Source organism: Haliotis rufescens, unplaced genomic scaffold (genome assembly GCF_023055435.1).
Source record: "Haliotis rufescens isolate VD_foot unplaced genomic scaffold, xgHalRufe1.0.p SCAF_5, whole genome shotgun sequence".
Lineage (NCBI taxonomy): Eukaryota > Metazoa > Mollusca > Gastropoda > Lepetellida > Haliotidae > Haliotis > Haliotis rufescens.
The window spans coordinates 50,855,441-50,870,502 of record NW_025964223.1 but is presented as its reverse complement, the minus strand read 5'-3'; the positions used below and the strand labels follow the sequence as shown (position 1 = coordinate 50,870,502).

The window sequence follows — 15,062 nt, the reverse complement described above, 5'->3', positions numbered from 1 at the left end:
GTCATGTCTAATTGATTAAGAAATTGATAAGGAAACAAAATGGTGTGGAATTAATTTGTAAATATAGGATATATATTCTTTTGTAATGTAATTTCGATAGACATGATAAGGCAGTTTCAACAGTTTTCATCCTGAAGTTCATATTATTTGATACAAACAAATCATCTCAATTGACCTTTTTCACACTTTCGCCATCTTGGATCGAAAACGAGGCTTGGAGAGCATAGCTCCATGCAGTGAGAGTCGCATCAGCTCATAGAGAATAGACAGCATGTTGTGCATTTCACTGATGGACATTTCAAACAAACAAAAAATGGTATCCTCTGTATATAATACAGAAGATATTTCACATTAAATCATGAGGTCCAACTAAAATATGCCTGTTATACACTGGAATTAGCATTTTGCTGTCAGGATCCCGGAAGTGAATCGAAAGGTGCATTTCGAGATATGTATTTCAGAAATAGATTGTTTTATCATAACTTCGTCGGCATATAGGTACAATGTGACAGTACATTTAATGACAGAAGTTTTCTATCGTAAATAAACCGCATAACATGAAACACGTCAGTGTACTTTTGCAAAATTGCTCAGTCAATGCGTGGCTTGGCGAACGCTAGATCAAGATTGAGATCATGTTTATTTCACGTTTCATAGTGGTGTTTGTTGCACAACGCACTATCGTTTTGCCATGAGTCCAGTTGACAAAAGACACTTTTTCTGCTATGATTTTCATTTTAACATATTACAATGTTAATTATGAAAATAATTCGTGTGTCAAAATAAATATTCAGAAGGGGCGATAACCCTATTCAGTGTGTACAATGACAGATGATACTTTACTTGTTCTTCAAACATCACTTACTTAACTGATTATTGCCGATTGAGATTGCACCGTGCACTACAAAAGTAATAATGTGTGAACTGTTTAAAATAAGTTAAAAGGAAACTAAAAATTGATAAATATAAATAATGCATGAAATTGAAGAAATATAAGAATTGATACAACTACCAACTTCTTGAACACCCTCACCGAATCCTGTATGATGAAAGGTAATTGTATATCAAAAGGAAGCTACTAATACATTTATCCTGAATAGTTTGAAAATGTCTTGATCAGATATGAGTACAGATAAAATAACAAAAGATAAAAAGGAATCAACTTCAATTGGTAATCAAGCCAAGATAAAATATATGTATCGGTACAAATTATGTTGATGGAACAATCTGGATTTCTCATATTTGACAAAGAAAAACAAACCAAAATTTTCATATCTTTATTTCTCACAATATAAGTTTTCAAAACTTATCACGGACTGGGTGTCTTTGTCAGTCAAAAGCACCTAATTAAATTCCAGGAGAAAATAATTTTCTTGCTTGTAAACAAATGGTACAATGTGCTTTTTCAGTGTCCGATAAATATTGGCCATGTTGATTTGTGAGTGAATAAGGCTTTTCAGTTCCTCGTCCTATTTAAGAGAAATGTGACAGGAACCACATTTGTTGATTGAATAAATATGGCTTTTCACTTCCTCGTCCTTTGACAGGACGCACATTGTAACCATTGTGTTACTGTCAGCAGAAAGCTCCTCCAGACATCCGTCACCAGATACTAGTACTTCATTGTGTTGACTCGCTGGCCTGAAATGAATAATTCTATTATATTGTAATAATATTCCTACTTCAATAACATTTTTTATAAACAATGCATATTCACCTTCTCTCAAAATATTGCTTATTTAGAAAACAACATTCTTCTGAAATAGAGAAGTTTAAGGAAAATTAATCACAGTGTGTAACATTACATGCTACATGTACTTTAGAACAATCTTGAAGGCGTTTTGAGTGGGTAATTATCGATCTGAATTACGGAATCACCGAACAAAATATGGTGCCGTATATACTCTAGCAGTTTGTTTACACCGTAATACTTCACTCGAACATATGACAGGCATTGAAAGCATATAAGCACGGCAACTTGGTAAGCTAACATGAGGTGAGCATCCCTAAAGAAAACAAAGCAAGCTTTGCAAGGCTTTCGCTCTACATCGCGCGTCACCATTATGACGTCATATTGCTCATTGTGACTCAAAAGATATGACGTCACAGTCGTATATAGAAAAGCGCCAAAATTTCAAGCTCTCTGTTGTCTCCAAAACGTAAATACATTCCCTTTGTTGATTTCTGTCGTGTTTTTCTGCACAAAATGTATTTCCACACATCCCTATTAATATTGTAGTAACTGCATCAGTGCATTTTGTAACCTGTTATTGTAGATATAGTTATTTAAATATGCCTACCGACAATGACTGAAAATAGTACTATTCTATGAATATTAGCTTCCGCGGTGATGCGGCCGTCAAACCAGCTGTTTCAATCAGAGGGGGTTTATTGTGATTTATTAGCCTCAGATTGACCAATCAGAATCGAGTAAATTCCAAATTCATGGTAGAATAATCAATAATACATGGCAATTGTTTGCACCCAAAAATATCTATTTGTTGTAAAAGTTTCAAAATATGTTTGTGGACATAAAACCAGATGGGTTTCACAATTAAACAAAGGGAATAAATGAGTTATGATTGCAATACGCATGGGAATTAAAAATAATTCTTTTTATACTTTAAGTTTTTAGTAATGTCAATATCAATTTATGCATTTGAAATATTTGAATACAAACTGTTAAAGAGTTATCTGTTTCTGTAAATTATATAAAGATCATATGTAGATTGAACATTTACTGGACATTATTAGTTGGGTTTTTGTTCATTTCATGACATGATTAAATTGGTACAGTAAAGTAAATATCATTTTGGTAGAAATATTAATTGTTACCAAAATTGCAGATCAAACTGTACTTTACTTTAAATATTTACATACCCTTTATGTAATAATTCAGTTGAAATATTACACCTCATGCTATCTAATCTGTCAACATTGACAATCAAAATAACAACTGTTCACAATCCCAACAGCACAAGTAGATCTAGAGGTCTAATATTTTATTGGAATGCATTTGAGTCCATTACAAGTTACATCAAATACACAACTGATGCAAACTTCTGGTTTGTTACGATTGTAAATTCTCAGTAGGTTACAATTTGATACATTATATCAACATATCAATTTAGTTATTTTCTGACATATATCTAGATATGGTCAAAAGGTCATGTTTCGACTTCAAATACAACCCTCAAAGTTATTTAAACTCACAATAAATAGTTTGGCTTAATGGTGTGTAAACAATGAATTATTTTTTACAAGATTTCAGTAGAATTTGTATTAAGTCTGTTCAGCTACCATAAACTGCACTGGGAGTTACCAGGTGGTCATGGATATTTTAAATTGAAATCACAACAGAACGGCCAGACTCAAATTTATATCGGTAAGGAGACCAGATAACAGTAGAATAATTTGTCAATAAGAATAATGTTCAATACTTACGATGAATGTACCGGGATGGTTAAATTGTCACAGTTTGTCCCGATTGCATGCCTTGTTGACATCTCCATGTGTTTCATGTGCTATCCAGCCTTCACCTTCTGCTCTCCAAGCCTCGCTTTCAAACCGGAAGTAGCGAAGTGTGAAAAAGGTCAATAAACTGGGCTTAATTTATCACCACTCAGGTGGGGTAGGGATGGGCAGGGATGAGGAAATGATACATAGAATGGGGAGCAGCAGAGTATGATGCAGTCCTTAGACCAAACTCACCCCACCGATAAGCACCCTTAAACTACTACGAGGAAGCAAACATTTCTCAAGGGTCGCTTTTGCTACAGTTACCATGGTTACTTTAATATAGCCTTGGTTATATTTGTAGATTTTGTTACCTCATTCCTCATTACAATTTGACAAGTAATCATTGTCATTATAATATTTGAAAACCATTTGCACTGTCTCTGTTTCCACATTGTTATATCAATAATGGGGGATGTTTCCAGTGTCCTATATTGAATTGTCACTCATATCAAAAATATGTCCAAAAGAAAGTGTTCCATCTTTTAAATAATTTTGGCCATGTTGGAATTCTGGGATAGAAAAGTGCCCCCACAACCTATACTGGTTGTAAGTTGCAATTTAATAGATCAGGTTTTAGGCTTGGTGACTTGGGTGCCGTTGTACAAAACAACTTTAGCACTGCGACTGCCATAAGGTTTTGTAAAGGTGTGGGAGTTACGATCACCTTAGCGTTAAGATCACTTCGTACAACAGCAAAACTGTTGAGTTACCCCAAGGGCATGGACTGGTGTTCATAATATGTTTCTCTAGATTGTCTGGTCAAACATGTCCTGAAGCTGGACAACAAACAAACAAGATTTATATTGCTTCTGAATGTTTTCTTTTCAGAGCAGGAGATGGTCAATGAACAGGACAAGTTGAAGAAGGAGATCAGTGACTTGAAGGTTTGTTGTCATCATCAGTGATGTCGATCCGTCCTAGCTCACCAGGGGTCTCATGTATTTCTAGACATCCTCCTTGGGGATTCCAGGTTAGAATAGGTCCTCAGCAAACCATGCTGGTTGTAAGAGGCCACCAAATGGATCGGGTGGTCATGCTCAGCAATTTGGTGCGTGTCATTGAACACCGACAATGTTGACGCTCACAACATCGTTCACGTGATTGTCTGGCCCAGACTCAACAGTTTTCAGGCCACTGTCATATAGATGGAATATTGCTGAGTGCAGGGTTAAACGACAAACAGTATTTCTTGACATTTCTTGACATCCACTATCAGCCACTATTGTCCATAAGGCCCAGGCAGTACATGGCCAGGTATGATAAGTACTCTCTCCAGCTAACTAGATCTACGTAACATATGATACTCATGGAGATCCAGGGTCGAATAGGTCTTCAGTAACCCATGCTTGCCGTAAGAGGCGACTAACGGGATCGGGTGGTCAGGCTCGCTGATTTGGTTGATGCATGTCATCGTATCCCAATTGCATAGATCAATTTTCATGATGTCAGTCACTGGATTGACAACAAACAAACAAAAACAGACATAACTTATGTAATATGCATGAAATGGTCTTCATACACTGTATCCATGTGGTGAATCAAACCCGGGTCTTCAGCGTGACGAGCAAAACCTTAACCACTAACCCAGTGTCCCTGGTCAATCTGAAACCCTGTGCTGTGATAGAATTAAACAGTCCAAATTGTCGAAACAACATTCCAAAGTATTCATTGATATAGAAACATCTGATAATTTTCAGAATAATAACACAATGATACATTATGCAGATCTAGTTGGCCGTAGACAATACTGACCTTAGGTCCAAATCCACAAAGCAATCTTAGCGCTACGATGATCGTAACCCTATGTTAAAGTATGGGAGTTACACTCATCTTAACGCTAAAATCGCTTTGTAGAATGGAGCCCTGCACTGCCCAGCCTTATGGACAAAGGCTTAATGATATTCAATGTCAAGAAATATATGAGTTAGAATAGTAGAGTTCTTTTATGTGTGGTACCGATGAGTAAATAAAGATCTGTAAAGAAATGCAGGTACACAGGTTGAAACAAATACATTGGGTAATTAAGCATTTTTTTATGCTTGCAGATAAAAATTAATGGAATAATGGTGATTTATTTTGCATAATTTACAAAAAATATGCAGGTCTGATCCTAGTCTGCCAGATGACTTCTGAAGACATGTGGCTGGTTCAGTCTATGATGTACTAACATGAGGCATGACTTACTGCACTGGCTGGTGCAGGTCAGTATTGTAGACCCGCGGTGAAGCCAGGTCCGAGTGGGCACTCAGTCACTTCTGGTTACAGCCAACATATAGGAATCGGGTTATCAAGATGGTTTAATGTGTGTCATCGTACCGTGATGGTGTAGATCGGTGCTCATAAGTCGGGGGCAGGGGTGGCCCAGACGTCTAAGGCGCTGCGATTCGCTGTGCAGAGTTGCGTCCCTTGGGCACGCCAGAAGCCTGTGATTGTGGGTTCGAATCCCGGTTCGCCCCGATTATATTTCTAGGTTTGTCAGCACCATACCCGTGCTCGTGGGTTTCACCGAAGTAGTAAACGTCCGAGACCTGCATCACTTCAGGCTTTCCTTCCACATCAAGCTGACACGGGGTGATATAACTGGAATACTGTTAAAAGTGGCGTTAAACCCAACTCACTCACTCTCACTCACTCACTCACTCACTCACTCACTCACTCATTCACTCACTCATACCTTCAGTCACTGGTCCAGACCTTATTATGTATATCCTGCTGCTAATTGTCTTCATAAAGAGAATGTGGCAACAAGCACATTTACTCACTCACTGCAATTTTGTTGTAGAAGTTTGGTGGGGATGGTGGTGGTGGTGGTGGCGGGACGACCCGTGACACGCGGTACTTGCGGGAGGAGATCCGGGAGTTGGAGGAACACAACCAGCAGATGAAGGAAGAGGTCAAGGATCTCCAGAGAGATCTCACGAATGAGAAACGAGCAGCAGAGAAGGTTTGTCTGATCGTGTTACTCGAAGTAAAGTCAGTTAATTCCCTACTTTGACCATGTTGACGTACACAAATACATTGTAGCACTGTAATGGCCTAAAAATTGTTTTGAATATATTGCAATACAGGAAATTGTATTATTGTATGTATTGCAATACATTAGCAGCTGAAGTGTTTGACAGTGATTGACAGCAGAAGCTATTTTGTACGTACCGTATATCGCTGTGTATAAGGCGACCCCACGTATAAGACGACCCCCCTGTACACGCCTTAAAAATCAACCCAAAATCCTATACTCCGTGTACAAGGCGACCGGGAATGAAACACATCACAAGTCTGACTGATATAGAAGATTTAACGTGCGCTTTCCAACTGTAGCGTATTTCGCACACGGACATCACAAGTTAGTTAGTTAGTTAGTTAGTTAGTTACTTTGGAGATTTAACATGCGCTTTCCGACTGATGCGTATTTCGCACACATCACAAGTGCGCACACAAACCTTATATATGCAATTGTTTATCTTGCGTTTTTTTTTTTCTACAATGATAGGTCGCGTGTGTAACTCCAGCACACGTCGCCATTTCGTGTTTACACGGTACGACACCAAATTGGTGCCCGTAAAATAAAATTCATTTATGAAGTAATAACATATAAGAGACAATGGTGAGTAATTTAATCGCCAATTAACTATGTTGTAACTAACTAGGCTTATGTTTGCTTCACATTCAGCGTGTATATTCCACAATCACTTGTACACGCCGTCTCCAACACTTGTTAATACAACTGTAAAAACAGCGGGAATTGATTTCAGCTTCACCGGTTATCACATGTTAGGTCACATGTGCAATATGCAAATGCTTACCGGTACTTCCGGCTCTCTGCTCACGGATGTTGATTGTTTTACCGTGTCAGGTGGTTTGACAATCTGCATCGAGGCGAGGGTCATTTCAACTTTATTTGCAGAAATTATTAAACTTTATTCAAGGAAAAGAGATACAAATCATGTTTATGTATGGAAATAGTTATTGGAACAGTTATTTAGGACGAAATGCGAAGTTTTATTGTCAAATGCTGGGCTGGCTATCGGACGCCGGTTGACATCGCCATTGGAAAAAAATGTGAGATCTTTGACTCCGTGTATAAGACGACCCCCCTTCTTAGCCCCCCCATTTTAGGTACGAAAAACTCGCCTTATACACAGCGATATACGGTACTGAAGCAAAAGGTTCTCAGCATGGTCAGTCACCACCATTTTGTTGTCATGGATACAGGGGAAATAACAACATGAGAGAAATATCACTTCCGTGTTTCCATTATGTCAATCAGTTTCGAAGGGAAACATTTATGCTTGATTTTATGTATAGATTTTAGGTTAAACGATGCAAAAAATAACACAACTTGTTATATTTTTTACCCAATATTCCAGAACACAGAACAAATATTGCATTTGGTATGAAATGTGTATTGCATTGTACCGACACACCTGTATTACCATGCAGTCCCAACAGATGGGATGATGTGACTGGCATCATACACTTACCTGCAATACGATACATAACATTTGACGTGTGTGACTTGTGTCCTCACACTGCAGCTGCAATGTTACTGCTCAGAATCAGAATAGAGAGAGCTCCATATCTGCTTAATAGTTTCTGAATAGTAATTTTACTGAAAATAATGGATTTGCTGTCATAAAATTACACCTCACTTATAATAAGCAGCATTAGAAATTGGCACTAGTCCTGTAGTCCTTGCCAAACTGCCCAAAAGTTAAGGTATCATAAGGACAAGTAGAAATTTGCCATTTTTAAGGGTTTTGCTATATGTTATCATTATAAGGACTAGTGGACTAAATACGTTAGTTTCTACCCCTGAATAAGGCACACCTTTGAGGAAGATAGGCCAAATGTCTGCTGTATTCCTTTGTCTACGACATATGTTTCAATGACTGTTGTTTCCTCCACAGTACAGTGAACGGATCAGTGAGGTGGAGAAGGAGCTGAAGGAACTGCGTGATGAGGTAGGTTGTCATGACGGCATCCAAGGAGGTAGGTTGTCATGACGGCATCCAAGAAGGTAGGTTGTCATGACGGCCTCCAAGCTTATCGTGGGTTCGAATTTCAAATTCGCATTGAAAATAAGTCTAGGTTTGTTAGCACCATAAATATGCTTGTGGATTTCACTGAAGTGGTAAACAACAAGACCTGTATGGTGGGTGTGTCATCAAGGCTGTAGTCTCAAGGAAGTCAGAGTTGTCTTAAAGATCTCTTCTTTTTATGCAACATTTCGGTGCCGTAGCTAGTACATTTGTCAAGTAAGGGATTAAAAATTGGGTAAGCTCTTACAGCAAAATAATGTCATTACTCTTTAATGTTGTCATTAGGACCTGATTGAAGTCACCACTCAAATGACTGCATGTGTACTTACTCACTAGGATTGTTTGTTGTCCAGAACGACCAGATGCGGCAGGACATCAGCGACTACAAGATGCAGATGCAGTCCCAGAGAGAGAACCTGGTGTCTCGGCGCGGGGATGACCTGGAGTTCCGGGAGAAGCTCCAGAGGAAGAACCATGAACTGGCCGAGGCGATGGAGGAACTCCAGGTGATCACAGAAACTTCATACAGTCAAACCCCATTAATCTGGACACTGCTAGTCTGCAACCCCACTTTTTGGACCAGTTCTGTTAGAAATATTAACATATATACAAACTTCATTACAATGTTTTGTTTATCCAGGATGGGGGGTGTCACTGTAGTTGAGACTGTGTCTGAAATTTTGGGTTGTCATTGGGGTCCTTGAGCTTAGATGCTGGAGTATTTGATGCTGAGATCCCCTTAAACTGAGAATTTTACAGCTAGGGTTATGACAAGGACTCCTTGATTTTCATGCTTAGTTTTAAACACAGTGATTGTTTTCCCGATCTGATACCTCCCATCTCACTACTGGTCACAGCAGCCCAACATGTTTGTACCCCTCTAGCTTGACATGCCTGGCAGGATACTTCATCTGTAGTAGCATTGTGCGATGGGATTGGGTAAGGCAGACAGCATTTTACTCAGCAACCATTGGTTGTCACAAGAGCTAGTCTACAACACTGAGCTTGCAATAGCTGACATAAATGAGGACTGGGTGCTTACAATGTTTGACCTGACTGATTGTCTCCGTACCCTGATGTTCCGAACAATTTCAAGCTATCAACCACTGGTTTGCCTTGCAACGATATGGGTTGAACTTTGCTGACTGCAGGGTAAATAAGATTGACTCATTCATTGACAAACGTGACAGATGTCTAGGCCATGGGTAAATAATATACCCAAGCTATGAGACATTTTAAGTAGTACTGAGGATCCTATTTCCTGGAGCCAGTGCTTCCAATTTTATAGACTTGCATGTCAAACTAACATTTCCCCTGCATCTTGCCTAGCTTTTCTTCATAAAATATGTTGATGACAAATATCATCATCGTTGTATTTGTGCTGCAGAATCTGACCGATGCTAATGACACCCTGGAGAAGCGTTGCGGGGACCTACAGCACCAGATGGAGGATGCCATCACACAGATGGACAGGACCTCAGAGGATTACCTCAAACTCAAGGTCAGTCAACACTCTAAACAACCTTGTTTTGTAATCTCATTTCAGCTGGAATATATGCCTGGGGTATGCTAGTGATAGAAGGAAAATGTACTTTAAGAATGTTCACTGTCACAGAACGTGTAAAGATTTAATTAACAAAACAGGAATATCCCGCATCATGAAAGAGAAAAGTAAAAAAGGGAAAAGAGAAAAGGTTGTGATGTAGAGAATCTATCCTTTAAAACACATGCATGTTCTGTCTCTAGGGAGACAAGTTGGTTGTGATGTAGAGAATCTATCCTTTATAACACATGCATGTTCTGTCTCTAGGGAGACAAGTTGGTTGTGATGTAGAGAATCTATCCATTATAACACATGCATGTTCTGTCTCTAGGGAGACAAGTTGGTTGTGATGTAGAGAATCTATCCTTTATAACACATGCATGTTCTGTCTCTAGGGAGACAAGTTGGTTGTGATGTAGAGAATCTATCCATTATAACACATGCATGTTCTGTCTCTAGGGAGACAAGTTGGTTGTGATGTAGAGAATCTATCCTTTATAACACATGCATGTTCTGTCTCTAGGGAGACAAGTTGGTTGTGATGTAGAGAATCTATCCTTTATAACACATGCATGTTCTGTCTCTAGGGAGACAAGTTGGTTGTGATGTAGAGAATCTATCCATTATAACACATGCATGTTCTGTCTCTAGGGAGACAAGTTGGTTGTGATGTAGAGAATCTATCCATTATAACACATGCATGTTCTGTCTCTAGGGAGACAAGTTGGTTGTGATGTAGAGAATCTATCCTTTATAACACATGCATGTTCTGTCTCTAGGGAGACAAGTTGGTTGTGATGTAGAGAATCTATCCTTTATAACACATGCATGTTCTGTCTCTAGGGAGACAAGTTGGTTGTGATGTAGAGAATCTATCCATTATAACACATGCATGTTCTGTCTCTAGGCTGTCCTGCAGGAGACTGACAACGTGACAGATAAACTCCGACAGGAGAACGAGATTCTGAACGCACAGGTAAAGTTTTTCCTTTCATTAATACCTCTGATCAAATAGTCTGTAAGTCTGTTCATATAAATGATTCGTGAAACTAAAGACATTTTACATCTGAGAAGGTATAATTTGTGACTGAATGAATTCTGCCTTTAGCAGGGGTCAAAGGATGCTTGCTTCCAAGTTTCTAAGCGTACAATTGGATTCAGCAAAACACTTCAGACAACAAAGAATGAAATTAGTTTCATTTGCTGCTGGAAATTGTTCATCAGCTCTCAAAGATTCTTTCTTTCTTGTGTTATTCATACAGTCACATGGTGTAAGTCTGTAGAAAAGATATTTTGTTTCATGATAGACTGAACCATGTCAACTGTTTATTGACTTGCCTATGATTAAGTTTCACTTGTCAAAGCAATCCGTTTGCCAGAAGTATTATTAAACATAGTCATACATAAAAAAGCCATACAACTAGTCTTCATTTTGGCCTGAGTCTTTCTTAGGCTGACAACTTGTCTTATATCTGACTATTGTTCCTGCTGCAGGTGTCGGATCTGACTGAGCAGGTGCAGTCACGCGGAGAGTCGGATGATGCCATTATGGTTGCCGTCAACAACAAGATCGAGGAATGGAAGGTAGAAATGAAATTCAGGAAGAAAATACTCTTTTGTCAATATCTACTTTCAACAATAACATTCTGTTTGACATTAATATCTTGTTACTGCAGGGGAGATGTCATAGCCTAGTGAATAAAGCATTCCCTTCTCCCATGTTCTTTTCCCATGTTCTTTTCCATTCGACACGTGAAGATTCCGGGGTAGAATAGGTCTTCAGCAACCCATGCTTGCCGTAAAAGGCCACTAACGGGATCGGGTGGTCAGGCTCGCTGACGTGGTTGATGCATGTCATCGATCCCAATTGCGTGGATCGATGCTCATGATATTAATCACTGGATTGTCTGGCCCAGACTCGATTATATACAGACCACCGTCATATAGCTGGAATATTGCTGAGTGCGGCGTTCAACAACAAACCAAACAACCAAATCTTTTCCACACATGGGTACAATCTGGGACAGATCAGCAAGCCGGGGTGTGATGCGCCCCTCATGGTTTATCCTCCGTGCAGTGTTTTATTGTACGATAAATAACTCCCACTCGTCGTTTATTTCTTCAATACATGCCATGTGTCTGCAGGTGCTGATGGGGGAGAAGGATCAACAGGTCGGGGAGCTTCAGGACCAGGTATTCAAACTGCGGGACCAGCTGATTGCGGCCAACATGGACACTGACAAGGCCTCGGTGGCTGCTCTCGGACAGGTGAGGTTGTATGGGTGGAACTGGTTATGACTGAAATATATCGGCAAATTACCAAGGCTTGTCTGAGCTGATAAACGGTTAAAGATTTCATATGTCTGCAGATTTGAATAATCTTGATCCTATTGATAGGCCAGAAAATGTACAGCAGAAGCTTAAAGCTATCTGCATCTCATCATGAAGCCACAGCTTCAAGAAAGATTCATTTATTACTATTTATAACTGGATTATGGTCCGTTTATTGTGGTCTTGGATGGCTGGATGGTGGTAAAGTGAAGCTGTAGTGCCGTGTGTTGTGCTGTAGGTCCTGAAGGAGAAAGACAAGCAGATCGAGGAGCTGACGGAGAAAGTGAATCAGTACATATACGAGATGGACAAGAACACCGCCATCATTGACGACCTGCGTGAGGAGCTGCATCGAGGTGAGGAGAGTTGAGGATGCTGACACATTTACTTACACGAATATAGATAACATTAAAGGAACCGACCGTTTGATATTCTGTTGATGGGGTTTGGAATTTGCTTGAAATATGTTCTAGAGAAAAGATTTTGCAATAGCTTTTACCGAAAAAACAGTGTTTACTTTTAAGTGTGAGAAAAATAGCGGCGGGATACCTGAGTGGTTAAGGTGTTCGTTCGTCACAGTTTACAGCAACCCATGCTTGCCGTAAAAAGTGACTTTGCTTATCGTAAGAGGCGACTAACGGGATTGGGTGATCAGGCTCGCTGACTTGGTTGATGCATGTCATTGTTTCCTAATTGGGTGGATCGATGCTCATGATATCAATCAATGGATTGTCTGATCCAGACTCCATTATTTACAGACTGCCGTCATATAGCTGGAATATGGCTGAGTGCGGCGTTAAACAACAAAGCAATACAATTGTCACACCAAAGATTCCCCACATGGGTACAATGTGTGAAGCCTATATCTTGGGTCCCCAACCATGATATTGCTGGAATATTACTAAAAGTGCCATAAAACCATACTCTCGGATTCGCAGTAACATTAGGCACACTGACTTGAACTAGTGGCATCTTGCCATTCTTGCTGCAGCTGACAGCACTGAAGCTGGAGTCTAGTAGAAGGCCATTTGTGCTGTCACCCAGCTATTGAAAGTCCATTGGTTAGTACAACAATCTGGTGAAAAGTTCAAGGCTTTGGGCATACTCTGATGAAGCTACTAGAACTCTCATCACCTTCACAGATTTGTTACAACCGGTGTTTTTGTTAAAGGTCTTTGCAAAGGTTTGCAAGGAGAACTTTCCTCGACTATATTTAGTGGAGGGGCAGTAGCCTAGCAGTTAGAGCTTTTGCTTGTCATTCCAAAGGCCCATGTTGATTCCCCCCATTTGGACAATTTGTGAAGCCCATGTCTTGTGTCCACCTGCTGTGATGTTACTGGAATATTGCTAAAAGCGACTAAAAACAATATTCAATCACTTACATGTGTACAATGTGTGAAGTCCATGTCTGGTGTCACCCTGCCGTGATATTTTTGGAATATTGCTAAAAGTAGCGTAAAACCATACTCACTCACTCACTGTAGTGGTGGAGAGCTGTCTCTTGTCTGAGGCAGTCATGTCGCTAACATATCACTGAAAGGTATCAGGACACTGTTGCCACTACTTCTATAAGACCTTAAGTGAAAATGGCTGACATTTGTACCCCTTAAACACAGGCAGAATTCTGATTCTTACAGTAGACAATATTGTTTTGAAAATGAAAAATATGCTGACTCATTAAAATACCAGCCTGGCACTGTTGTATCATTTTGTTTCTGTGACATTGTCCTGTCATCAGCGGGCAGTGGGCCAGGAGACCGCATGCAGACCAAGGTGCGAGAGCTCCAGAACACCCTCAAGAGTCAGAAGGAGCAGCAGAGAGACATCGTGAAGGATGCCAAGAAGGTACCGACACCCACCTCTTTATTACTGATGAAATTAGATATTGGATGTTTCAATAAAGCAACTACTTCTGTGCAATTCAATTTTATGCTTTTCTGGTATATATGTTGTTGTCGTGATATAAAGATATGTACAGTTAATACACATTAACCGACTTGGATTTTCCAGGCTGAGGAAGATGCTCGGAACAAAGACAAGGAATTGAATGAGGCTCTGGAAAGAATGAGGGAATATGAGGCTGTAAGTTGAAAACATATGAAAACATATCAGCACATTAGAAGCCTGTTCCTCTGCGCCCAGCTGGCCCTTGTATGGGTGCCGATACCACTAAATTCTTATGTTGTATGGACAAGTCAAATAATTGTTATTTTTGTTGAAAACAAAACAATGATTTAGTTCATGTTGTTAGACATAAATTCCTGCACTCTCCTCTTTTGATCTGTGTCTGATGACTAATGTTAAAACATGACTTATCAATGCAGACACCTATTTCTACACTTTGTGATTATTGTCTTTAATACTTCACTTATGCCCCACAAAATATGATGCCTTGATGTTTTGACTAGGTAATAATGTTGCTTACGTTTATGAATGAAACATGAATCAGATGCTCAGATCTGGCTCCTTGTAATATTGCTCCTCTCTATATTACCTTCAGCTAACAGGATAAATGAATTATTAGGTAGGTGGTTCTTTTGGAAAGAAGTTAAATGTAGACTGAATTTGAGGCCGAGAACATTTTATCTCAAGATAGACACAATTTTATGGATAACAACTTCTTTAATACT

General features: G+C 39.5%; 1 protein-coding gene across 1 annotated transcript in view; it reads left to right on the top strand.

The window, feature by feature from the left end:
* Nucleotides 1-15,062, top strand: part of LOC124126811 (centrosomal protein of 290 kDa-like) — a 76,771-nt gene that overhangs the window by 5,385 nt on the left and 56,324 nt on the right. Inside the window, exons 4-14 of the mRNA XM_048383635.1 lie at nt 4,348-4,403; nt 6,302-6,463; nt 8,427-8,480; nt 8,912-9,064; nt 9,946-10,059; nt 11,009-11,077; nt 11,596-11,685; nt 12,247-12,369; nt 12,671-12,788; nt 14,171-14,277; nt 14,443-14,514. Of these exons, the coding sequence (XP_048239592.1) occupies nt 4,348-4,403; nt 6,302-6,463; nt 8,427-8,480; nt 8,912-9,064; nt 9,946-10,059; nt 11,009-11,077; nt 11,596-11,685; nt 12,247-12,369; nt 12,671-12,788; nt 14,171-14,277; nt 14,443-14,514 (1,118 nt within the window). The remainder of the gene's footprint in view (nt 1-4,347; nt 4,404-6,301; nt 6,464-8,426; nt 8,481-8,911; nt 9,065-9,945; nt 10,060-11,008; nt 11,078-11,595; nt 11,686-12,246; nt 12,370-12,670; nt 12,789-14,170; nt 14,278-14,442; nt 14,515-15,062) is intronic.